General features: G+C 48.5%; 1 protein-coding gene across 2 annotated transcripts in view; it reads left to right on the plus strand.

Moving 5' to 3' along the window:
- Positions 1-20,514, plus strand: part of LOC147748974 (uncharacterized) — a 737,146-nt gene that overhangs the window by 405,292 nt on the left and 311,340 nt on the right. For both annotated transcript variants that reach the window (XM_086964737.1, XM_086964747.1), the window contains one exon: positions 8,003-8,085. In XM_086964737.1, coding sequence (XP_086820863.1) covers positions 8,003-8,085 — 83 coding nt within the window. The remainder of the gene's footprint in view (positions 1-8,002; positions 8,086-20,514) is intronic.

Below are 20,514 nucleotides of genomic sequence, written 5' to 3' on the forward strand. Positions count from 1 at the left end.
TGCGAGAGGTCGCCCTGGACGTAGGGGGTTATCGGGGCCCGACTCTGGGGTGACTCACTGCAGGGGAAGGCTACCGGTCTTCTTGGGTGGGGGGGGGGGGAAGGGTCAGGCGGGTCTCCAGCCTGCGTGGACTGGCGGAAGCTGTGAAGGAGCATGGCCCATTCCATGGAGATGGGAAGTTTGCGCGCGCCCTTGGCTTCTTCTTCCCTTAAAGCGTCTTCCTCCGCTGCCGCCCATTTGCTAACCGCTCCCTTCCAGTGTGCTATGGGGGGACCCTCTGGGGATCGCCAGCGCATGGTTATACATCTATTGGCTAGTAGGAGCGCTAAGGACACGAAGCGCCTATGCACCGGTTCACGTTTAGATCTGTGGAGGATGCCTAATGCACTGGACTCCCAGGTGGCTAGTGTAGTGAGACCCGTGAGTTCCCGCAGTGTGTTATGTACGTCCTGCCAGAAAGGTTGAAGATTGGGACAGTCCCAAAACATGTGACGGAAGGTCGCAGCCGGGGAACAGCATCTGGGGCATAGGAATGGCGTGGAGGGGTAGAACTTCTGCAATCGCGCTGGGGTGAGATATGCCCTGTGTAATATATAATATTGAATATTTTTGAAGCGGGCGTTCCTAGAGACGCGTTTAGGGGCCTCGAGAGCTTTAGTCCACTCCGAGTCGTGCAGAACACGGCCTATGTCCTCTTCCCAAGTGGCTCGAAGGGTCGCCAGGGGGGTGTATGAAAGTTCCCGGATGGATTTGTATAGCCACGTGACCAGGTGGCGACCCACCCCCATATGTAGAATAGTATGTATTACTGGATGCGTGTCTGGCTCGCCATTTTGGAGATTGAAATGGGGTCGGTATCCGTCGAGTAGTTGCCTATACCTGAGGAATTGGCCCGGGGAGAGCCCGTATTCTGCGATCAGGCGGTCCAGCGGTTTCAGTTGACCCTCCTCGAAGAGTGATTCTAGATCTGTGATACCACAGCGGGACCAGTCGGCGAGTAGTGGGGCCGCAAAGTAGGAATCCTGCTTGGGGCCGCCTATTAACGGCAGCAGCGGGGAGTATGGGGGTCTAGCGGGGGACAGCCGGTGTATCCGCAGCATACATCGGCGCGCTATCGTCACCTGGAGAGGGTAAGTGCGCCGCGGCTTGGTGCCCGGGAGAAGCAGACGGGTGAGTTCCGGAGTTGTGATTCTACCAGTAGGAGTAACCGTCTCCTGAGGGTAACGGTCCGCTGTCCAGTAGGACAGCCACTGGAGCTGTGCTGCGAGGAAATATGCCTCGAAGGATGGAGCTCCGAGTCCCCCCTGTGTTGTGGGGAGTTGAAGAGTTTTCAGGGCGACTCTGTGGCGGCCCGCTCCCCAAATGAGAGTTCCTAAGAGGGAATCAACGTCGCGAAAGAAGGACCTGGGTGGTATCACCGGCAGGTTTGTGAAATGGTAGAGGAGCCGGGGGAGCATCACCATTTTAGCGAGGGCTATCCGTCCAATCGGGGCCAGTGGTAGTTTATTCCAGAAGGCGACCGTCGGGCGCAGACTCTCGAGTACCGTGCGGTGATTACCGTCAAGGATGTCCGCCGGAGAATGATATAAGCGGACGCCAAGGTATCGGGGAGCTTCCGCGGACCATGAAAGACTATGCGGTCCGAGGTCGATGTCCCGGGGGGGCAGGTCCGGGTGTAGGGGGTAAACCGCGGACTTGTCCCAGTTGACCTGTAGACCCGAGGCAGTCGCAAAGTCCGCCAATGTGGCCCCTATGGGGGTTAGGTCCATTTCAATGTCTCGGACATATATGAGGAGATCATCCGCGTACATGGATACACAATGGGTCCCGTCTGCAAGCGGTACTCCCCAGGCCACACCCTCCCGACGCAGTCGAACCGCCAGCGGCTCGACCGCTAGCGCGAATAAGAGGGGCGACAAGGGGCAGCCTTGTCGTGTGCCTCGTCGGACTGCAAACGCCGGTGAGATGCGTTTCCCAATACGAACTCGCGTAGTGAGGTCGGTGTATAGAAGGCGGGTATATGCCATGAGCGTCGGGCCGAGATTAAGGCGTCGCAGGACCGAAAACAGGTAGGGCCAGGTGAGGGTGTCGAACGCCTTCTCTAGGTCCATAATAAGGCAGGCAGCGCGGGGAAATCTGTCGCGTACCTGATCTTGAATATGGAAGACTCGGCGGAGGTTCTGGGAGGTATTCCTCCCGGGGACGAAGCCGCATTGGTCGGGGTGGACCAGCGGGCGTATGATCTGCGCATAACGATCAGCTAGGATCTTCCCCAGTATCTTACAATCAGCCGACAGGAGAGTGATAGGCCGGTATGACCCCATGTGAAGCGGATCTCTGTGGGGCTTAAGAAAGGTGATAATCACGGATTCCCGCAGCGACTGGGGTAGTTTCCCCAGGTGTAGTGACGCCTCAAACATCCTTGACAGACGGGGAACCACCAGGGGAGAGAATGTTGCGTAGTATTCTAGTGGGAAGCCGTCCAGGCCCGGTGCTTTATTTCGGGACATGGCGCGTATCGCTCGGGTGATGTCAGAGGGAATTATCTTGGCGTCTAGTGTGCGCTTGTCGGAATCCGATATCGTGGGCAGCGTCAGAGGGTCTAAAAACTGATCCGCGGTAAACAGGGTACAGCATGCCGGGGCTTCGTACACTCGTGCATAGTGGCGGTGGAATGCTAGGAGAATCTCAGCTTGTGATTGCACCAGTACACCCTCCGGGTTGAGAATGTCCGTGATCGGCTTAATTTCGGTGTCCTGCTTCACCATCCAGGCCAGAAGCGCCCCGGTTTTGTCTCTGTCTTTGTGTACCCGAGAGGCGTATGCCCTGAAATTATACTTACGGAGGTCAGCACAGGCAGACTGATATTCCGTTTTGGCCTCCCCCGTGAGTACGGCGTGTTCCTCCGAGTCGTCAGGCCGTTTGGTGAGAGCAGCTAGAGCCTGTTCCGTCGTTAAGAGCGACCGTTCTAAGGTGCGGCGGACCCCCACTATCTGTTTGATGCATTCTCCTCTCGCCACCACTTTATACGCGTCCCACTCCACTAGTACCGATGACGCTGTGTTCTCGTTGTGTATAAAGTAGTCGCGTATGCTGGTTTTGTGCGCGTCCGTGAAGACCGGGTCCGTTAGGCAGTCTCTGGGGAGGCGCCAGGTGGGGACCGGTGGATGCGGGGGGCGCCAGGTAAGCCGTATTATGTGGGCATCATGATCTGAGAGGATCCGTCCCAGGTAATCTGTAGATGTAACCTTAGGAAGGATCGGAGCAGAGCAGAGGAAACGGTCTAGGCGGACCCGAAGGTTGTGTGGTATCGAGTGGAAGGAGTAGATGCGTGCCAGTGGATGTAGGTGTCGCCATGCATCGGTGAGCGCCCAGTGTGTGGTCCATGCCCTGAAGAGGGCCGCCTGCCGGGGGGCTGGGGAGTGCGCGGGGGGGGGATGTGAGCGGTCTAGCGAGGGGTCTAGTGTGCAATTAAAGTCGCCTCCCAGCACCCATGGAACTGTGGTGAACTGGGCCAGGACGCCCGTAAGGTGATCCCAAAACCGGTCCTGATCCGTATTAGGGGCGTATATGCTGCCAAGAAGTACCCCCTGCCCATCAAGAATTCCCTCCAGTAGCGCGTATCTGCCCTCTCTATCAACTACTCGCCGGAGCGCCCGGAAGGGAGTGCCAGGTCTCACCCAGATTAATGCGCCGCGTGCAAACGCTGAATATTGTGTGGCGCAGATGGTCCCTCGCCATTTGGCCTGTAGGCGAATGAGTTCAGTGGCGTTAATGTGCGTCTCTTGCAAGAACGTTATGTTGGCCGCCATGCGCCGTACGTAGGAGTATACAGAATAGCGCTTGCTGGGCGTGTGGAGGCCCCGTACATTTAGTGTAAGGATACTAACGTCAGAGTGGGGGACAGGCATTTCTAGGGTGACGTGGTTGGGGGAGGGGCACCCCTGCAGTTCCCGCGTGCCGCCCGTGAGTGCGTGTCGTGTATGTTCCTGCGCGCCAAGCTTCCTTAAACGTGGGGGGGGGACTGGGGGAGTTAACAACAACTAGAACTTTGGGTGGGCAACTGTCCCAATTCTGGGGATACGTCACTGGGGGTGGCATATCCAAACTAGTGTCCCACTAGGGGAGAAAACCAACAGAAAGTCGCGGGGGTGGCAGCGTGTGTCGCTGCTGGGCCTGTGCGCGGGTCGGGCTCTAGCAGGAGAAGTGTGTATCGCTCGCTGGAGCTCGCAGTTAACTGGTAGAGCAGTCTAGGCGTCTAGACGTCGCGCATTACAGCAGGCAATCATGAAAAGGATATGTCAGCTGATAGTCCAGGTGTTCACGAAGAGGTGGTAGGCTGGCTGGCCAGGGCAGCGTCCAGTGTGTGCGTCACCACAAGGGGGGAAGAGATTGGGCCAAATCCTGACATAGTCCCATCACTGTCCCGGTCTTTCTCTGGGGTGAACAGGTGCGGGTGACCTTCCAGGTCCGAAGCCAGGGGTGACTGATGTAGTCCGGTGGCCGCCCATATAGCGTCTCGTCGTTCCTGCATGATTTGTGCAAGATCGGGCGAGCCCGCCTGGGAGGACGCTCGATTCTTGGAGTGGCTAGCTCGCGAGCGGCTTGCGCCCCGTCTCCTTGATCGTCCGGAGTCATTGTTGCGTTTCTTCTGGGGTCCTGGTGTAGGGATTATCGGGCAGTGAAATTCGGTCCAGTCCTGTGCGTCCGCTGCCGTGTCGAAGAAGAGAGCTTTCCCTTTGTGGATCACTTTAAGGCGGGCAGGGAACAGCAGGGAATATTGAAGATCATTCGCGCGGAGGCGCCTTTTGACTTCCAGAAACGTGGAACGTCGCTGTTGGACCTCTCGGGCATAGTCTGGGAACACCATAACATGTTGGTCTTCAACCTGCAGGGGACCCGCCGTCCGGGCCGCGCGGAGGACCGCATCCCGGTCTTGGAAGTGCAGGAACTTGGCTAGCATGGGCCGTGGTGGGAGACCAGGCTTGGGAGCCCGGGCTGGGACTCTATGAGCCCTTTCGATGGAGAAGTACGGCGACCGGTCGCAGTCTCTGGTAAACGATTTAGTCCAGGATTCCATATAGGCCAGGGGGTCAGAGTTTTCGATCCCCTCCGGCAGGCCCAGTACGCGAATGTTACATCGCCTCGAGCGTCCCTCCAAATCCACTGTGCGTTCTTCCAGGGTCGTCACGCGTCGCAGGATCTCCTGTATATCTGCCTCCTGTGATTTCACCGCTGGTAGCATTTCAGTCATGTTCCGTTCACCTTCCTTCACTCTGTCTGCCAGTTTTCGGTGTTCATCTCGAACCAGGCTGATGTCTGTTGTCAAGGTGCCCAATCTCTCTTCCATCGAGAGGCGGGACATTTCTATTGCCGCCAGCACTTGATCTAGCTTTGCTGACAGCGTAGGGTCGGTTTGCGATGCATTAGTCTGCGTCCATGCCCTCGTCTGCGGCATCTTCTCGACAGCTGTTTCCGGGACTGTTTGGGTGGCCCTCGGTTTCCCCATGGGTGCTGCTAGACGGGAGAGGGGGTTCCCTCTGTGGTCGTCGTGTGTCTCGAGGGCGGTAGGCCAAACAGTAGCCCCGGATGAGCGGTAGTTGAGTGCCAGTCAGGTCCTCCGGCCCCTGTCGGGTGTAATGCGAGGCCTGTTCTACCTCGAGGGGCCTCTGCCAGGGGTGCCAGGGGCGGTGCGCAGTTGCCGGGGTCGGCGATTCCGGTCGCGTGGGGGTCCTCTCTTCTCTGCGTGGAGGGGCCCGCGTTGACTGGTAGGGCAGGGCCAGGAGGCATGGGCTGGTGCCGGCTGGAGTGTAGGTAGGGCGCTCCTATCCCCAGAGCGGTCGTTCTTGGCGTCAGGTTCCTATGGGCGCCATGTTAGGGTCAGGCACCGTTGGTGGAAGTGATCGCGTTCCAGGCACCCTGGTCAGGTGGCGGTGTGTCCAATGGCTCCCTACAATGGTGGACGTAAGATGGAGAACTTCGGGGCGCCGGCAGGAGGTCCTCGGGGGGGGGAAGTGTTCCGCGATGACCAGCTGTCCGATCTCGCGGAGCTCGATCAGGCTCCTGGCAGTGAGCCGGCGTCAAGGCGCCGGGGTCCCGGGGTGGTCGCCGCCCTCTTGCGAGCCGGAGCTCCGGGGTGGAGGAGGGCGCCGTATGGCAGCGCAGTCTCTGTGGGATGGCGGCCTGCGGGGCCGAGGCCGGGGCGTCACAGTCAAGACCCCCGGGAGAGGGGGAGGGGGGGATGGGGAGATCTCCACTCACCGCTCCCAACAATGGTGCCGGGCGTCTGGGGCTGTCGGCTCCGTGAAAGTGTAGTGCCCGCTGGCTCCCTGTGATGCGTGGTGGCAGGTAAATCGAGTCCGGGAGCCGATCAGGCTTCTGGCATAAAGGCAGCCTCGGTGGATCAGAGCCCCGGGGCGGCGGCCGCCATCTTGTGCGTCGGGGCTCCGGAGCTCAGAGACGCTGTGCACCGCGTATCTCGGTGGGTCGTCGCCGGCTTTCCCGCCGGCTCACTGCCGGCGTCTCTGGTAATGGCTTCTGGGGTCGTCTTCTAGCAAGCCGGATTTCGGCGATTCACGGGTCCGCGGGGCTCAGTAGCGTCCGCCATTTCCTAGGGTAGGCGTCCCTCGGTCGTGGTGGAAAGCAGTTTGGCTCATGCCGTTCTTCCACAGAAGCTGCCGGTCACTCAAGGGGTGCCCCGGTGTGCAGGGGGATCCCGAGTGTGGAATCGGGTAAGTTGAGGCTCCTTGCGATCCAGGAACTGGGCAAGATGCTAGCCCGATCGCGGAGCCTCAGCAGGACACAGCCGCCATCGTGGCTTGCTAAGCCACGCCCCCTTTGTAAGTGTCTTTATGATGAGGGGGATGATACTGTAAGGCAGATGGCCCCGCTCGAGGCTCATCTTGCCGTGCCGGTTTATTGTCTCAGCCGTGCATCTCATTAGGCACGTCCCTTTGATGCCTGTATCTCGTGTTTCCTGATACCTCCCCTTTTACACCCTTTCCGATCTCCCCACTGTCTCCATCTTCCTCTGCACCTGTCTTCGTTCCTATTTCGATCTGTTTTACTGCCGATTGGAATGCACTAATGTTGGGAAGATGGGTTTTTACAGTTGGGAACCGCCAAATGTTTCCGCACTTATGTTCCGGACCTTGTGTGTATCAAAGTGACCAAAACGACCCCTCTGGGGGATAATTGTGGGAACCGGGTTGTAAACCTTTGTGTATCATGTTGTCCTATGGGTAAATTTTGTATAAAAGGAGCGATCCACAGAACCAATTTGAAGCAGTCTCCCCAAGTTGCACGTGTTGTACTTGTCGTGACTTCTGTGTTCCCTGCAGTAAATAAACCTTGAATCTTTGACGCCGAAGGAAGTGTCCCGTGTCTGTCATTCGTACGCCGGAGCAGGTTACCCACGAAGGTTTCAGGTGTTGTGCCCTGGCACCGCTGGGTCTTAAAGAACCCAGTCCTTCAGTATCATGATTTTATTTCACAGGATATTTGTACTATTGTATTTCTCCTTTTTAAACCTAATTTTTTTAATATGAATCATATCTGCAGATCAATATGTGATCACTTTCAAAGACTATCATGTGAAGATTCTTCTTATGAACTCCTTAGATGTTTTATGGAAATATTTCTCCTGCTATTGCTAGCAGGGTGAGCTATTGTGAGTGCTTTGATGCCCACCAATATAGTGTCTGCACTGGTGTAGATGCAGGAAAGGTTTTTTGCCTGTTTCCTGCTAGACTTAGGCAATTCACAGATTTACATAGCGGCTTAAACTATACCAATAACAGCCTTTCTACCCCTCAAGTTTGTTAAGAGGAAATTAAGTTGAATTATGGTGTCTGTGTATAAGTAACATTCACCCCTTTAATGTTATAGAGAAGCTGCAGGGTTCTGAAATACAAAATAATGTTATTTGTCTGAAAGTCTTCCATCGACGTTCGTATATCATTCTGTTAAAGTGTGACCATTCCTCTTTGTCTCGAATTTCCAGTGCTCAAACAGAACAAAAGCCAAATAGTGTGACTGATCGTACATCACCCGCATGGATGACTAAACCCAACCCCTGGAAACATGGTAAGTTTTGGTATACAAGATTTAATCTGGTGGTCCATATGAGGATTATTTGTGTGTACATGTAATTGTTTTCCTGCAAATGTCTCAGTTTCAAGTCCTAACTTGTGCATAGGATGATCCATTTATCATTTCGTATGAATACTTCAATGGCTGTTTCTTGTGTGTCCACCTGTAAACTGTATATGTGCTACCTCTCAAAAACAATTACTCGACTAAATTCTGTGCTGCCACCCCTTATCATTAGGATGCTTGATTCCGGTCCAGGGAAGACATGGCTTGGCAGTTCGGTCTGGGCTGTTCCCATGAGGCACAGGGTCAAGACTGATTTGCATATGGCCATGTCTGAACTGGGGTGGCTTGGTGAGCAAAATAACGATGGATTTAGGCCCAGATCTGTGACTGGGGGTGAATGTTTTGCCATTGTGCAACATTCCGTCCATCATATTGTGTATTTTGCTGTTCACCCTATGTGGGAAGGGTATGCCCAGACGTGGGTCCCGTGCTCACTATGCCACTGGAGTCAAGCTATCCTGGCTGAAGAAGGCTGATAGTCAGAAACCGGTCCTAGGATGCTTGATTCCGGTCCAGGTAAGACATGGCTTGGCAGTTCGGTCTGGACTGTTCCCATGAGGCACAGGGTCAAGACTGGGGTGGCTTGGTGAGCAAAATAACGGTGGATTAAACCCAGATCTGTGACTGGGGGTGAATGTTTTGCCATTGTGCAACATTCCGTCCATCATATTGTGTGTTTTCCTGGCCACCCCTTATCAATGCACCAAGTCCGGGATGGCTGTGCCAGTTTACCAAATGACTGACTGACTGCAGATTACCTCAAATAGATGGGTGATACTGTGACTAAGGGACACTGTAAGCACTTAAAGAAAAAACAACCAAAATACCACTAAATCACAAACCTATAAGGAATAAAGCGGGAAGGGTTATCAGTTTACCAGATTTCACAATTATCAGATGACTGGCTAGCAGGATGTAATACCTTTTTAAATTGGGAGAAGCTTGACAAACATTATCGATTTTAAGAAAAAGTTATGACACATTGGCTGAAATTCATGACGGGTCAAGAATATTACGCGAATAGACCTCTCTTACTGATAAAAAAATATTCCAGTGGTGTTCAAATATATCTGTGATATCTGCTCATTTCTGAAGTGGGAGCATACAAGGCTACTGTGAATGGAGTATGCATATAGGCATCTCCCTAGTTTTAAAGAGAATGTGGTGCAATCATATTGAATTCCGACACTGAGCTATATTTTCTTGCACGTTGATGAAAACTGAAAGGCAGAAAAAGTTATTCTGCACCCAGAAGACCTTTTTTCTGTACTAGATGGTAAACAATCTTGTTCGCACCGGTTAGACATGGCAGATGCCTTAAGTAGCAACCTGTAGGTGATCCGGACAAGCTAGACGCATGTTTTTTTACAGGCAGGGGACACAACACATAAATATGGTTGCAACAAAGGCAAACAAAAAATATCTGGACCATGTATCTTGGTACCCATGCAAGATTGAAAGCTTCTGTGGAGACGTTTGCATTTTCCTGTAGGTTCGCTAGTATGAGACAACAAGTCATTCAGATTTTGCAGCAGTCCAGGTCGATCGTTCTTCTGACTGGCATAGACAATGGTGATGTCCATTTCAGCACACAGGAAGCCACATGTGCATCTAAAATTATTCACTGAAAAACCTTGATGCTTTTACTTGTGAAGTCAGTCTTCAGGTTCATAGCACAGCTCTGTATCCCTAGAGCTATATGGCATATCCATGGGATAATGAATAACTCCAGGTGGCGTGTCACAAGACACTGCTGCACAATCAAGCAGCATCATTATATATTCTGGGGAATTGCATGTGAATGAAGATGGTCTTGAACATGAATGCAGATATGGCCATATACATTAGAATCGTTTTCGATTATCCCAATGCCTATGTAACAGATGTCTCTCATGGTTATGAACTTCAGAATTAAATATGGGCTGTTTGAACTGACTATGAAAATGGTATAAATCATGGGTCATAGCCATCCACTTTAGGAGGCAGCTGGATGACCTCCTCACTCAAAATCCCCATAGATGCCATGCTTCCATGAGTTTTAATATGAAAATGGAACGCTTTCTAGAGTGATATTCGACTAACACACCTGACGGCAATGATGCAAAAGCCGAGGTCATACTAGTGGTATCCATGATCACATGGGGTGAGGTAGGCACACCTGATTTGAGATCACTGAATGCCCCCTCCCCCACTTTGATATCCCTGGCAAAGCCTACCTGTGGACCTCTAATACATACATTAGGATTATTGGGTGTTTATTCATTAATGTGGAAAACCCTGCCACCCCTGGATCCTGTGTTAACAAAAATGCTGAAGGTGTAGAGTAATGCCCTGTAAATGTCAATAAAGTTAGCCCACATCGTTTTCAGTATTCTCTTCTTATTTTGGAACAACGGATAGCTTCTAAGAATTAGAACGCCTTTTCCTTGACCCACCTATGACCCATGGAAGTCTGTATGTAAGTAGATGTATAAATGGGTTCAGCACTCTTTTTGAGAAGCAAGAGACCCTGACTCAGACAACCTTCTTTGGATTTTGACTGTAAAATAGCAGTCATGAAGTATAAGTCACTATTAACAAAAAACTAAATCCAAAAAGAAGGATCTTTATTAGAAATCTTGGGTAGATTTTGAAAGCTCTAGGAGTTTGGTTGTCTGGGCATGCTGGAATCAGGCCAGCCTACCACAGTGGACAAGATGGGACCTCATTTCAGGAGTTGAAGTGAAGATTTATTGAGTCTTCCGGGGACGGCTGTAGAGGAAAGTCAGGCACACAGTAGGGGGGTAGAGTTGGGACTGGTGCAGGCTTATGCTTATCAGTGGGGAATGCGAGCAAACAGCCACTCAGATAGGGGTATTGGTGGCTCGGCAGATGGCTGGGGAGGACCTCAGTTCCTGGGGAAAATGTGTTACTAAGGCAACTAACCTGATTAGACGCTGTTCTTAGAAAGATTAAAGTGTACTTAACGTGTTTTGCTTTAGTAATCCACTGCTGTAGCCATGCTTCAAAAATGGACCAAACTGGGTTCCAGGGTTGTAAAAATGGTGACACTTAATGAAAGCGACAGTAAGGACCCTAGATACAGAGAGTTACTGGGTCTGGAGCTTCTCCTTATTGGTGTGCATCCTGGAAAGGTGGAAGGAGTTCTCAGTCCGTCATAAAACCCAATTGCATGACAGTCAATGAAACTGTGTTGATGTGGATAGGCCTACCTTGCTATTTGAATGGCATGATAGTGTATGCAATAGGGCGATGAATCAGAGCCTGAATAAATAAGCCCACTCAAGTAATATCTGGTCACCTGTGTAAGGTTACAAATGGGCAATGAGTTAATAAAGCACAGTATAAAACAGCATTAAAACACTAATAACCAAAATCAGCCCAGCATCTCATTGTTTAACGTTTCGCTTTGCAGATCAAGATGTGTGCTACAGAATTCCACACTAGTAGTTTGTCCCTAGGCAGGATCTTTAGCCCACTAAAAGGTTGTATAAGGAACCAGCTTGGCTGAGGGACTCAGATTTGTGCTTTAAATTGCAATCTGTGAGTGCAGCTAATAGGGCAAGAACTCAACAGTGGAATGCCCGTGTGTGTACTAAGCAGGTTTAAGTGCATAGTTTTGTCTCTTAATGCACTAGTGATAATGGGCTAAAAAGGAAACGAACTGCAAAAGAGCAGATTAAGGTGCAGGATTGTGTTCCTTGATGTACGATTGGTGAGCTAGAATTGATTAACTAAAGCTAGACCGGATGGCCAATCCATTGGTTCATGGTCGCCAGCAGAACATCTTGTGAGCCAATTGGTTCCAGTTGTTCCTAAACGGGTCTGTTAGAGGCCTGTGGCTGTCGAATATTAGGGTTATTCTGTCCATGTTCTCTTTTTTTTTAATTACACTGCAACCCCTGGATGTATTTCACAGTCCGAGATATAAGTTGCAGATCTGCTAAATTGAGGCATGGACGGAGCCAGTGGTGGCGATGCTTAGGGTTGCTTTGCAGAGACACATTGTAGGAAGCTGGCTCTGTATATACAATAACAAACTGAAGTATAGTGTGCAAAGAGTCCAGTGAAACCCCATAGGTAGGCAGAGGTAAAAGTAAATAGCACCTTACTCTCTATTTGTGGTAGTGTGGGCGAGCAGTAAGGCTTTATCAGAGGGTAGTGTTAAGCATGTGTTGTACACACTCAGTCAAGAAATGATGTCACACACTCAAAGACTAAATATAGACCAATTTGTATCAAAAATATTCTTTAGTAATTTTATTTCTAGAACCAACCCAAGCCTGGTCTAAGTGAAATAATACTTCGTAAAGTCTTATGCAGTGATTTACAGTTAAATGCAGGTTCAAATGCAGTTGGTTGAATTACAGGGAAGTACATGTTTTGACATTACTATTCAGTTACTTTACAGAGTACTGTGCACATTACTTTTTAGATTACTTGTTTAATTACTTTTGCTAATCAGTGTGATAAGCCTTGATATCACACAGACATTTTTTAGACCAAAGGTAAGTAATCACCTTTTAGTACATTTACGGTTTTTCAGTGTTTCAAACAAAACCAACTCCACACTTAAAAGAATTTTCACAGAAAATTAGTCAATGCAATTCTGTGGTGGGGAATTAGGTTATTAGTTTACAGGTAAGTACTTGTTTGTGGGAGTTGGGTTTCTAGGGTTAAAACCAGGGTTCCCTGTGGTTGTGGATGCACTCTCAAAGCACCCTCAGAGGCACTAGGGTGTTCGGGCTCAGAGTGCTGAGGCCCAGTGTTATCCAATGGGGGAAAGGGAGCCTCCAGTTGGGGGTTGTTCACGGGCAGGCTTCAACGTTGTGGGAGCAAAGCTCCTGGTGTTAGGCTCAGGGCAAAGGGGGGATCAGTTTTGGCACACAAAGTGCACCCACAGCAGCACAGGGGCGGTTTGTTGCAGGGTGCGGTTTGGCATTGGGTGCCCTGTTTTCAATGGGAGTTGCAGGTTTTGGATTTTGGCTGTAGACTCAGTCCAAGAAGAGTTATGGGAGGAACCAACAGCTGGTAAGGTAAGTTGGAGGGCTCGGGATGTAGGTACTCCTCAGGCTCTCTTCTCCAGGGCACAGGGCGGCTGGATGCAGGGGTGTCTTTTGAGGTTGGATTTCTTCTTACCGGGTTACTTGGAGGGGTCTCCCTGCAGACTCTGCAGGTGACATCTGGGAGTCCTGGAGGGGTCAACCCATGGTGGACTCTGACTCTGGAGCACTGTGGGACCTCACTTGGACTGGTGGGACCCTGGATTCAGGGCGTAGGCGTCAGGTGCAGTGGTGGTTCCAGGCCTCTGGTTTCTTTGTCCTCAGCAGGCTCGGAGTCTGTCTTGGGAGTTTCTTTTGAATACAGCTGCTGTTCACAGGAGATCCGGTCTTTGTTGAAGGCAATCAGTCATCCCAGGGGTTCTGGAGGTCACTGGCTGCAGGACAAGGTGACTTTTGGTGCAGGATCTCTGGATACTGCACACAGGACGGTATGGCTGTGGCCAAGTCAGTTCTTCTCTGCAGTCTCCTCTGCTGGGCGTCTTCTTTCGTCCTTCTTCTTCATAAGTTGTGGGAATCTGTCTTCTTGGTTCATGGCTGCCCCCTAAATACTGTATTTAGTGGAATTTTAGGGGTCTTGAATTCAATAGCCAATGGGGTACTGACCTTAGGGTGACTACACCCTTGGTATTCCCCCCCCCACATGGGGGAGAGGGCAAAATCCCTAATCCTGATTGGAGAGTGCCTGCCATTTGCAAGATGGTGGTTCGCTGAAGAGTGGCCTTCACCTCTCCTCCCCAAATTTAGGGGTGGGGTTGTCAGAGGTGGGCACACCTTCTGGGCTGTTCTAATTTTTTCCCATTTGTCTTCCTGCCAAAAAGCAGCGGAGACGGGAAGCGGGCCTGCTCCTGATTGCAGGAGAGGCTGGAAGTCTTGTTACGAAGGCGGCAAGTCCTTTGAAGCTCCCTTGCCACAGATGGCTCTTCCTGACCTGGGGGAGGTGTGAAAACCTCTGCCCTGGAAACGTTTTGTTTCTGGGCTCAAGGAGCGAAGGCTCCCACCCCTGGGGTCCAGAAACATGTCTCCTGGTAGCAGGCTGGTGTTTACCAGTCAGGGAACCCGCCAGAGGCTGGTTGTTTTTCAGAGGTCATCTCTAAGATGCCCTCTGAGTGCATTTTTCGTTAAATCCCACACTGGCATCAGTGTGGGTTTAATGTGCTGAGAAGGTTGATACCAAACTTCCCAGTTTTCAGGAAAGCCATTATGGTGCTGTGGAGTTCATAATGACAAATTCCCCGCACCATATCCTCTTAATGGCATTACTGTACTGACAATGTCTAAGAATTGGTCTGGACACTGTAGAGGTGCAGGGCTCATTCACCTGTACCCTCACCACTGGTATAGTGCACCCAGCTAGAGGGGTGGCTGACCTATGCCAGGACAATGGGTTGTAGGCATGGCACACAGGGATGTGTGCCAAGTTGACTTCACTTTGTTCTGCACCAAAAGATTGTATGTCTGTCTGTCCTTTTACAAGGGACTGAACTGTGGCCAGAGAGGTGCCAATTGGGGGTACAAGGTACAGTTTAGGGAAATCACGCAGGCCCTGAGAACCTGATGGACAGGAACACAGGGCACATCAAGTCAAAATGCATTATAAATCGGGGAAAAAACGGGGGGAGGTTACTGCAACAGAAACCCAGCATTCTACACACATGACGTGGATTATGTCTTAGTTTGGGTTACTACACAACCTGCAGTCTCATTTGATGTCCGTTTATGCCAGGGAGTGGGATGTGTATTTAATGGCAGCCTGCCCAGTCGATGTTTTCAATATTGTCCCTTTAGCCTACTGTTAAAAGCTTCCTCTAGGTATTTCTGCAGTTTTATTAACTTATACCTGTTTTTGACCACCCAGGCATCTGACTGTTTTTCTAAAGTTGCTTTGTCCTCCAAGGATGATAGGATTTTAGATGTTTTGTTTCTCATTTGAAAATATCATGACTTCCTGTTGTTAATCATACTTCTGCTAGGCCAAACATATAATTTGTTGTAAGTGTTCTCTGGCAGGTGAATGAGATCTGTTCATCTCCAGCCTTATGTTGGAATTAATGGTGTCCTTTTCAGAGAATTTAAGTCTCTAGCAACATTTGGCAAAGGCTGTGCACCTGGCTAGAGTCTTGTTAACAAGACCAAACTTCAATCTGATCTGTGCTGGTGGAATCTTACCATTGTGTTTAGCTCACTAATGTGTCCCCATTTGGAATCAATGTACGAAGCTTTATGAAGGCATTTAATGCTAAAAACACCATTCTGAGTGTTCTCACATATCTGTACATCGCGAGAGAGATTCAAGCATTGGAATAAGAAGAAACCTTTCTAAAGGTAGGGTGATTATCGGGGCAAAATCAAACTTTGCTCAAAGACATTTATCTGATGTTCCAATTATTCTGCTTTTTCCAGTTTCTTTTTTTAAACAAAACCTTCAGTGAAAGGGCGCTGAACACATTTAGTGTCAGTGGAGCAGTTCAGCATTACATTGAACGGAAAAGAGCAATTAACGTGAAAACCCTTTACCGGGAGACCTACATCTTAGTTGATAAAGACCATGGGAACTTCATTAGCCTACATAAGAAATTTTTAGACAATGGACATTTATGCTGCTGCAACATACACATCAGTTCACACCTTTACAAAACTCTGTTGTACAGGTGTCAAATCACAAAGGCAGGCTTACGTAGAACTGAAGAAGTTACATTTCTGCTACTACTCAACCTTCTTGCCATTTTGCCTGAAGGCTAGATGCTGCTGTATAATGCACACTTTTGTTGTGAATCTACAATAGGTTACCTCTGCATATTGCCTACCTGTAGCAACAGCTGGAAATGCTCAATTGTCATTGGGTTATTTAATTGTACATGGTCATTTATAACTGCAGAAAGGTAGGGTGGAATACCTTTATCAGCCCATGCAGGAAACTATAATCCCAACAAAAATGTTGTATAGAAAATCTGGTGCCCAACGTTTAATCAGTATAAAATGATTGATGCTGTATATTTGGCACCATCTTGTTTTGATGTATTTCCTATTTTCCATTACTTGGGAATAAGTCATATTCTTATTTGAAGACAGACCACTTGCTGGATATTGAAGTAATAGAGCACTAACTGTCCTGCTGTATCTCACTTTTTCTCCCCTTCGACTTCTTATAACATTGACTGCTAATCTTTGCTAGCCAACGAGAGTTAAGTGTCCAAAGAAGGTAACTTGGCTATCCAATCTAAGTGAAATATTGGTGCTCCGGGAACATCAGTGGTAATGACAGTATCCACATAGCCCGATAAAACTATTTAATGCTGCCCCCACTGGTCTTGGTTTCTCCTTCATGATTTCAGCACCGCCACCGAGATCACAAGGGAAACCATGCTTTGAACTGAAACGGTGCCTTACTGCATTGCCACCAATATCACAACACCTCAGACTTTGTCACAAAAGTAACCATTGTGTATGAAGCCAAAGTACCAAGGCAGCCACTTTCAAGAAATACTGCTCTGAGACACCCACCGGGGACCTTGAGTCACAGGGAATAAATAAGGCCGACTTCCAGATTAAAGGGGCTAATCTCCAAAAATGCGGCGAGGAGGTTACAGAAGCCATTTGCTCACCCCACAAGGAGACATAGATGCTGGACCAGCTCACAGTGGAAGAAGGTCCAAAAAGAGAGGTAAACTACCAAGCCAACTACCCACGCCCGAAGGCTTTGATCCAGTCTGCTTTCCTTTCACATTTCCTCCTCAGGCGAGAAATGTCATTACATAAAACATGCAGTAATTCATTAAACATTTCAGTTTAAAAAAATGAAGAAACACATTATTTGGATTCTAGCAGCAAGGTAAATAATCATGATGATCGAGATAGCTAACTTTACCACTAGGGTAATAATCAATCTTGCAACTCATTTAATTTCAAGTTGCTATATCTGTATGCCGCTAACCTAAAGCAAACTTCAAACAAGCATTTACAATGCAATAGGTCTCGCAGTATTAAATTGAGAAGAGAGGATACTGCTTTATCAGAAAGATTGGAGATTGTGGATAACAACGCTAGGCGTTGTAATATCCGAATCTTAAATGTACCGGAGGGGAGTGAAGGAACAGACATTAAAAACTATACTATTTCATTGCTAAAAGAATCCCTTAACCTTCAAGTTTCAAATGAAGATCTTGCAACAGACATTCAGCGTATCCATAGGGATCCGTTTTAGGCGCAACCCACAACGAACCAAGCCTAGGAAAATACTGGTAAACTTTCATACTTACACCCTGAAAGAACAAATCCTGAACCTAGCATTAAAACAGAAATCATTACCAGGCAAAGGATTCAATTATCAGATACGTTCCGATCTGTCCAGATTTACCCTTGACAAACAATGGGAGTTGGGCAAAAGGATGGATGCCTTCCGCGGCTTGGGTGCCACAGTGCAGATGGGTTTCCCCGCTTCCCTCAAAATCATGCATAACAGAATGTATAACATCCGATCAGTACAGGCAGCAGATGAATTGCTATTGACTTTGGGAGGCAGGAAGTAAGGAAGTAAGGGAGTAAAAAGGAAAAAGGAAAAAAAAAAAATACATACATAAATATAAAAATAAATAAATAGAGCCAATAGGCCCAATAAGGACCTATGGGCCATATTAGTTCACTTGTAATTCTAACAAAAATAAAAAAAATATATAAAAATAACGCAGGAAACATTACGATGCAAAAAAAAAAATGATAATTAGACAATAAAGTAACACAGGGAAAGGAAAAAAAAAAGAAAAGGGGAGGGAAGGAGAAGGAAAAAAAAAAGGGAAGGAAAGAGGGAAAAAAGGGAAAAAAAAAGAAAAAAAAAGGGGGTTAATCAAAAATGGAACACTAAATCTCTTTTTCTTTTTCAGAGGCACTCAGGTGGGGCTCGGGAGGAGTCGGGGACTTACCTCCGGTACATCTGGATAGGGAGTGCAAGGGTTTCCCATGGGAGGGAGGGAGGTTTGGGAGGGCACGGGGGTGGAGGGGAGGGGTGAAAAAACAACAAAATATCAATTTTTAAGAGCGCTCCAAACATCAATATCTTTTCTTAGGGATTCCAACTCCAAGAAGCAGACAATTAGCAGCTTGTATATATATATAATTGGGCAGTATGTTATATAATTGCCTATTCCCATGGTTATGACGAAGCTTAACATTTTATCTTGGAAAGTAAATGGTCTCCGAACCAAACCCTGTGCAACTAAAATTCTTCAGTACTTACGGGATGTTGAGGCGGACATTATCATACTGCAGAAGACACATCTTGTTGAGAGAGAAATGCTCGAGTTGGTCATGAAAAATAGATGGTTGGAAACTTCTGTTTGTACCTCTCAATCACTGAACATAAGGGGTGTTACAATTCTCTTAAAAAAATCTATCTCTTTAAGAATTACTCCGAAAATGGTAGACTCTGGCGGCAGGTGGGCTATTGTGGCGGTCGTGACAGGAGGTGTAGCACTAACGCTAGCCGAGTATTACGGGCCGAACAAGGATGACCCTTCCGCGCTAGAATCCTTATTTCTCCATCTGCTGCAATTTCCCGAGCCTGTCATTATTGCCGGTGATTTCAATATAGTACTTAATCCGCTGTTGGATAAGTCTCCTACAAGTAGACAACTGCCCCTTTCTAAGTCTAGAAACTCTCTATTGGGCTGTATGAATCAATATGGTTATATTGATATTTGGAGATTAAGAGAGGGGCAGAGAAAGGGATTCTCCTTCAGGAACTTTAAATACCGGCATAGGTCAAGAATAGATTTTATCTTAACTAGCCGTAAGCTGGCCAACTCAGTTAAAAACGTAGAATACCTTCCGTCGCATCTTTCTGATCATTCAGCGATGAAGATGGAACTCGAATGGGGAGACAAACCTCCTAGGAGGACGTGGTCTTTCGATCGGCCCCTCCTTACCTCACCTGAAGATTTAGAGCAAATACAGTCAGAAGCAAAAGCTTTTTTTGAAATAAATGCCGGGTCAGCAGCTCTGGGTGTTATTTGGGATGCCTTTAAGTGCACTTTAAGAGGGATGATAAAGAACAAGATCGTATATCGAAGAAAGATGTATTTGGAAGAGGTGGTTACTTTTGAAGAGCATATCAAAGTTATTCAGGCAGTTATCGAAAATAGCAGCAACGACAGCAATCATGATCTATCGCTGGAACGTGCTAAAATAACAGAGTTGAAAAATGCTCGAACATCGGTTTTAGATAAAAGAATCATGCAAAGATGGGAGGCGAGCAAACTAGCCCACTTCCAATATGGGGAGGGGGCTGGAAGGCTCCTGGCCTGGAAAGTAAAATCTGATCAAGCACGAAATCATATAGCTTCAGTGACAACTGATCGCGGTACTTTCACGAACGATGAGGACATCAGAGAAGCTTTTAAAGACTTCTTCCAAACAATATACCTGGAAGACCTGAATGTTGCCTCTGAAGACGTGGCCAACTGGTTAAAAGATTTATCTTTACCATCCCTGTCTGATGAACAAAGTAACTTTTTAGATAGAGATATAACAAAGGAAGAGGTAGAACAAGCTATTCAGGGAGCTAAGGGTGAAAAGGCTGCGGGAATCGACGGTCTACCATCAGAAATCTATAAAAACCTGATATCGGTTGTGTCCCTGGTTATGGTGGAACTATTTAATAATATCTTGAGGGAGGGAGAGGCACCCCCAGCTTCTTGATAACACTAATCCCGAAACCAGGTAAGCCCTTATCTGACTGCGATTCGTATCGGCCTATTTCAATTCTGAATGCCGACTATAAAATCTTGGCGGCAATATTGGCTAAAAGGCTCGGTCAGGTGGCTCCAGATATACTAAATCCTAATCAAAAGGGGTTTGTGAAGGGGAGGCAGTTGTTTGAACTTAAATATGACCTCATGGGAGCAATAGATCTGGCGATTAGGGAGACTCTGCCACCAAGGCCTTCGACAGGGTTAATTGGCAATACCTGTCGGAGGCCTTGTTGGGGTTCAACGTGGGAGTCAAATTTCGTAGAGCAGTAAAATTGTTGTATGGAAACCCCTCGGCTTCCATTTTGATTAATGGAGGTTTGTCCGAACCATTCAGGGTAACTAGGGGAACGAGACAAGGCTGCCCCCTATCGCCTCTATTATTCGACTTGTACATTGAGCCGTTCGCACAATAACTGAGAGAGAGCCAGCAAATTATACCATTTGTCTTCGGTGATTGGACCAAAAAGGTGGCACTTTATGCCGATGATATTATGATTTTTACTCCAGATATAAATACAGCGTTCCCGGTAATTATAGATCTCGCCTTGGAG

Source organism: Lissotriton vulgaris, chromosome 1_1, assembly GCF_964263255.1.
Source record: "Lissotriton vulgaris chromosome 1_1, aLisVul1.2, whole genome shotgun sequence".
In the NCBI taxonomy this organism is placed as follows: domain Eukaryota; kingdom Metazoa; phylum Chordata; class Amphibia; order Caudata; family Salamandridae; genus Lissotriton; species Lissotriton vulgaris.